The following is a 6,738-nucleotide window of genomic DNA, read 5'->3' as shown; positions in this document are numbered from 1 at the left end:
ACACACTTGCTCATGCTTATTGTCCCCTGAAACAAAACATGGTACTTTGGCTGATGCAACTGTGGGGGCTAAATTAATAATATTTTTCCTCCCACCTTCTAAGTTCTCCTACCTGGGCTAATAATCAAATTAAAGACAGATTAACAGGAGAAAATAAAATTTTAGTTACATGTGCATGGGGAATTCACACAAACACGAACATGCCAAAGACAGGGAGGCAACATTGGGTATACATATTTTTGACAAAGAAAAAAAGGGGAGGGGGCATTAGATTTCCCGAGTGAGAATGAGCGATTTACAGGTAGTTGAGGAAGAGGGGAACACACATGACAGAAAAATTCTTGCCAGGCATCTCAGAAACAATGGGACACGGGGTAATGTAGCACACACACTGGAGGTTTCCTGACTAGCTAGGGTGAAAATGATTAAGGTGATTATGCCAACGTTCCCTTCTGAAAGCAGGGTTTTATATCTGAATCTCTAAGAAAAAGGGGGAGTAAAATTTTCCTGAGTTTGTTGAGCTTTTATTGACTTCAGTTTGAAATAATCTGCAATGCCAGGGTGGCACATTCTGAGGGCACTTGCTCCTGACCCCCAGACAACTGAAGTTGACATACTTTATGTGATGGAACACAATGCAGTCATTCATAACTTTTTCTAAAAAGAGGTAATTTAGTAAATGGGAAAATGCTTCGGATATAGTATTAAAAGATTCAGGTTAAACAATATGATCTGGCTTTGTTAAAACAATAAATTACCTGTTTGTATGCACAGAAAACAGATTGTAAATTATTACATGAAAATGTTAAAGGTAAGCTATTTCTATAATGGGTTTTTACTTTGCTGTATTTTTTAGCCTTTTCCAAATTTTCTACAATACACGTGCTTTACTGTTACAATCAGTAAATGAATGTTTTAAGGCCCAACCCTAGCACTTGTCAGGGTACTGGGAGTTAATCCCACCCCAGAGAAAAGATGGTATCTCTCCATGGGGGGTCATGGATGGGTAATCCAGCCCTGAAAGTAAATGCAGTTACCACTTCAGTTCAGTTCTTTTTATTGGAAGATGCTGACATTAGATGTTAAATGCCAAATAACATCATCTAGAATCTCATGGTGACCCTCAGTGTTGTCAGCTGGGAAGAGTTTGTGGTGTCACCTCTTACTTGCCCCCTCCAAACCCCACAGGGAAGGGCTGGGAAGACACAAAGATGGTGTCTGCATCAGGGGGGTATGCAAATGCCAGCTCGTCTCTGACCCTCTAATCCTATCAGGAATGCTTAGGGTGTTAATTTGACTGTCTTTCACAGCTCATAAATCTACTTGGGGGCAAAACTGAGCTGCCAGACACCATCAAGCAAAACTCTTTCTGAGGCTGGCAGTTTGAGTAAAGCAGCAGGGATCATGCATCAATAAAGTCCAATAAAGAGCTTTGTATGTGGGGGACTGGAAAGCAGCTTCTCACATTTGGATACAATAGAACAAAACAGTGGGAAACGTGAATGTCTGATTATCTGGACTGGTGGTCTCCCCTATGCCTCGCCTGCCCACTGAGCCATGGGTCCTTTCATTCACAATTCTTTGCATGCAGATGGATCTATCTTGCTCCCAAACAACTGCTTGCACAGACACCCCTCAGATTAGTTTATTTAATCCTTGTCTATAAATACAAATTGACTATATTTGCTTCCACTGGAATCTGCTACCCCTTTTCTATTAAAATCTTTTAAACTTGAGCCAGGTCATTTCTGCCTAGATTCACTCCTCCTTTATTCATTCAGCGGTCAGAACAGGAAGTCTCCTCTTTCTGGGACAGAATGCTCCCCAGAAGAGTTCCCACTATTCCCTCTTGATAAATATGTATGGTTGAAACTGTCAACAGAAATCATTGTCAGCCTCTGAATTACAGCTTCATCCAGAATCCATCTGTTCCCCCATTGGTCAGTTTTACATTCAGCTGTTTAGAGATCTTAAAAATCATTCTTTCCAGAATGTCTCAAGAGGGAAGGCACTGTGGTAGGCACAGCTTGATTTTCCACTTCCTCCTCGGTCCAAGCCTCTTCTACGGCAACCTGGAGTTTTCTGCCTTTAGAAACATAAAGCTCCTCTGACCAAATATGCAGGCTGACTGAGGTGGGAAGAAGTGCTGGCTCCAGGAGACACACAGTTATTACTACCCATGATCTGAGAATTTAAGTACCACAAAAGTCGGAGAGGCCTGCCTGCCCTGGATCTCTGTATGGTACAGGCAACAAATGACATTCCCACAGAGCCTGGAGGAAAGACTCCTGTCTCCTTGGGGCCGATGTACTGCTCCCAGGAGCAGAGCAGGCTTAGGATGGTTGGGGAACACAGGGGAAAAAGAATCCGAAAATACTGACCAGCCTTGGCTTTGGCAAGTTTAACTCTTGAATCCAGTTCCCTTACCTGAAAGAGAATCTACACGGAATTATGTGGCTCAAGGTGTAGGAATTTAATACATGGTAATTGTGATTATTGATAATAACAACTGACTGAATTTTGTAACTGTGATTATTGGTATTATTGTTACTAGTGGTGAATTTAAAATATGGTAACTATGATCAATATTATGTTATTGCTAGGAGTTAATAAAGCACTTCATACTCTTTTTACACACGAATATGTTTTCAGTCTGTTTACCAATTTCTCACCATGCTTCTTGTATCCCACTACTTCCTTCTGGTTTCAGTCGTCTTCTTTCCTGAATAATCCTTTATGAGTTCTTTCAGCAAAATCTGAAAAATGTGTTTTTCACCCTCTTTTTTGAATACCAATTTATCTGTTAGAGAACTCAAGGCTAACATCAATTTTTTTCTCAGCACTCAGAAGATACTTTATTGTTTTCCAGCCTTTAGTGCTACCAAGGAAAGGCTGCTGTCAGTGTCATTATTTCTATGTAATGTCTTTTCTCTTTGGTTGCTTTTGGGTTTTTCTTGTCTTTTGCAATCCTACTACATGTCTAGAAGAAGACATGTTTTTATTCACTCTACTAGATATTTGTTATGCCTGAGGATTCATATCCTTTATAAATTGTGGAAAAATCTAATTTCTTCCATCCTGTTCTTTACACTGGACCCTCTCATTCTGTTCTCCATGTCTCTTAGCCCTTTCCCAGTTCCCATCTCTTCCTCTGTTACAATCTGGGTCTTCTCCTGACTTATCTCCTAGTTCACCTATTCTCTCTTCAGATATGCCCAATCTGTGGTTTAGTCTGTCCACTGAGTTCTTAATTTTATTATGTTTTGTTTTTTTTTAGTTTCAAAAGACTAAGTTTTTCAAATCGACTTTGCTTTTTTCATAGTGTCATCTTTTCTAATGGTTTTATACTTTCTTCCCCCATTTTGGATAATGGTGCTTGTATGTGGAGAGCAAAAACCTTCCAAGAAGGTGCAATTAAGTATTTTATTAGGTCACAGTCTGCCTAAGCTAGTAAGCATGAAAAAGGGGACGGGGTGGTAGAGATTCAGGAGCCAGTGAAAAGGCCACATTATAGTCTAACTTTATCAAAATATGACAGTTCTCAAGGGGAAAAATGGGTACTATAACTTGCTTCCTCTGTCACGCTGGTCCTCTAACAGAACAGGACAGTAGGTAAAGGGCAAGTCAGGAATATTAATCACAAAAGCTTAGGGAAATTTATTTGCATGTTTTCTTTCTCCATCTCCCTGCAAACAACTGGATCACATCTAACATGGGAATGCCTGTTTAGGAAATAGCAAGCAAACACGTTAATATGATCCTAACTGAAGTCGCAAGATAGAGCTGCTGAAACATACTTCAAAGCCATGATTTATGGGTTATTTACACCACTGTTCTCTCACTATAAAAAGGAGAACTGATCACACACACGGACACTTAGCATACTGAAATCTAAAATAAACTTATTATCCTTTCTTTTAGGAGTAATAAATACTGCCAACTTTAAGATTTGAAAACTTAGAATTTTTTATGATATAGAAAACAAAATATATTCCTCTTTATAAGTTAAGAAGATAGGTTTCCCAGGAATGAGCTTTAAAAAGGCTTGCCAAAAGTTGTGTTGGGTGGACTAAATGTCTAAAATTGTATTATAGCTACTTTCAGTCTTAAAGCATCTGAGCAGACATGGTCACATCCTTCAATATTTCAACCTTTAAACCGTATTCTTCATTACTATTAGACTCAGAAATACAATGTTTTCCTGCAATTGTGGTTTATTAGAATCTTAATCCATTTTATCAAAGTCCATTCAACACATTTATACTACTCCAGTAATTACCATGCTACCTGGAAAAACAAGTGAACAGTTTATTAAGAATTAAATGAGAGTATGGAATGTGATACAGTACAAGACACTCAAGATGAATATAATAGTACTACTCACACAGAAAGTTAAATCTCATTTCAAAAAAAATTCACAAAACAAAGGAAAAAGCAATTCCATCATTATAAAGTAAGACATTTCATGCAAAAACTTCAAAAAAATCCCCTAACCCCTCCAACCCCCCTTCAACCCCCCAACAAACAAAAAAGCTATCTGAAAATATTGCCATGCTAACATACTAACCACAATATAATCATTTATAGAAAAACAATACACTAATTAAGCAATGGATTAGATGAAACAACACAGGCTGCAACATTGTAAACTCATAGACCATGGTAATTTTACATGATAAGCAATTCCAGATTCACTCATAGGGCGAGGATTACAGGCTAAATGTTTAGAGATAAGGTATGTAAATATAAACTCCATTAACTCAACTCATTATCTTCTAATTATAAAACCTGGGAGCTTCCAGAATCTGAAAAATTATATAAAATTTGGCATACTCCATTCGAGTTTCAAGAAATGACTTTAGGATCATGTCTGCAATTATTAGAGAGCTATATAAAACCACTTAAAGGTCAGGAATTGACCTCTTAAGTAATAATCACAAATTACATCATAGAAACTCCAGATATGCATTTACTCTGATGAACTCTTAATCAAGACAAGAAACATGATTTTTTAGCACTTTATGTACAAGTTACGGTAAAGGACCAATTAGTTAGAGACTGAATAAACCATTGAACAAAGGTAAACTGGTATAGAGTGAATGGGAACATCCTCATTTACAAAGACTTAGGTGGGTAGAAATCTTGCCTTGACTTATGAGGAAGCAAGAGTCAACCGACTGCCAAGCTGTAACTCGTGTCTGCACCAAGATGCTTTAGTATTTTTCACGGAAAAGATAGTTTACGTTAGAAAATAGGAATGGCATTTTACGGGATAGCGTTCTCTCCACAGTTGCCAAACAAGCCTAGTCACCATGTGGTGCACAAAGAGTATTTCCAACAGGGTGTAATGTCATGATGAGGCGACCCAGAGCAGAAAAGCACCCTTCTTCACTGCACCCACCCATTCAGGAGGCCAGGAAAGAACTGGGACACCTACACTTCATGTTCTGGGTAAAGCTTACCTATCATGTCTAGATTGGCTGTAACAGTAAGGCCAAGGAAAAGAACAGGAAAAAAATACTTAGAACAAAAACCCACCCACTCCCATCTGCTATTTTTTTCATTTACATTTACAGTGATTAGAACATATTGGAAAATTATTCAAGATTACCCTTCCCGCCTCTGAAATTTAACTTCCTATTTATAGTCCACAAAAAGAACACTGTAATTGTTCAGTGGCAGGACATAAACTCTCTAAAAAAATAAAAGTACTTGCTCTAATTTTCATAAAATGACATGAGAAATCTTCCTAATGTGAAACCCAGAGTTTGATGCCAGTAAAGAAGCCATCTTTAATATCTGGGACTATCATAGTTAGAGCTCTTTGGAATGTATCTTATACATACAAAGGTAGCACAAATTAAATCCCCAGAGAATGAAACAGACGCTTAAATGGGAAAGATTTCTAATGAGAGAGAAATGCTTCCATCAGCAAATTAAATGTGATAAATAAATCTCCCAGCTGACAAAGTCTCTGCTGACAACACAACCTCTGAAATCAAATGTGAAGATCATTGTCACAATGATGCAGGATGAAGGGCAGAGGAGCGGTACACATGAAAAAAAATCTGTAAACCGCTGCAATTCTAAAACAGTAGACTTATATTACAAAGCAATGTAAATAAATATTGGGCTAGTACAAAAAGCTCTTATTTACAGTTTTACAAATGAAATTGGATTCAGTGTAAATGCCGTGTTTTAAAGAACACAGTACTGTTTAATAAAATGAGTTCTGTTGAGGGGATTACAGTTTCTGTTAGAATCAATGCATAACGTATAAAAGATTCAAGTTAACTCTGTTTATAATTTAGTACAGACAAACCCAGTTTTAACCTGGAATGGCATCTGTTAAAGTGCTGAAAAACAGAAAATATTTAGAAAACACTGTACATTATTAAAGCTTTATCAAGTCAGAATGTTAAACTTCTTTCACATTTTTTATCTTTTTGCCACAGGCTTGTTGAACAAGATGATTTTTCTCAGCAGAGGAGTAAAAAACTAAGAGGATACCAGCTGCTTCGATGATTTTAGATTCAGTGGAATTAGTTTCCTAAAATAATTATCCATCAACCATACCTTCAGGCCTCACAATCTGGTAAGTAATTAAATATTCAGGATAAGCCTGGAAGAGAAAGATTAATTCAAATATTGGTAAACAAATTTTTTGAAAGGAGACTTACCATAAGGATTCCTAAGCTTTAGGGAAGAGGCTCTAACTTGGTGCTGTGGGTCAGAGCC

The 6,738-nt window shown here is 37.6% G+C and overlaps 1 protein-coding gene across 3 annotated transcripts in view; it reads right to left on the bottom strand.

The window, feature by feature from the left end:
- Window positions 1–4,196: 4,196 nt before the first annotated feature.
- Window positions 4,197–6,738, bottom strand: part of TNKS2 (tankyrase 2) — a 49,791-nt gene continuing 47,249 nt past the window's right edge. For all 3 annotated transcript variants that reach the window (XM_081157368.1, XM_081157370.1, XM_081157369.1), the window contains one exon: window positions 4,197–6,622. In XM_081157368.1, coding sequence (XP_081013494.1) covers window positions 6,560–6,622 — 63 coding nt within the window. In that variant the 3' untranslated portion in view covers window positions 4,197–6,559. The remainder of the gene's footprint in view (window positions 6,623–6,738) is intronic.

The sequence above is a fragment of the Miniopterus schreibersii genome (genome assembly GCF_964146895.1).
Source record: "Miniopterus schreibersii genome assembly, chromosome: 14".
NCBI classification, from domain to species: domain Eukaryota; kingdom Metazoa; phylum Chordata; class Mammalia; order Chiroptera; family Miniopteridae; genus Miniopterus; species Miniopterus schreibersii.
This window is presented reverse-complemented; position numbering and strand designations above follow the sequence as displayed.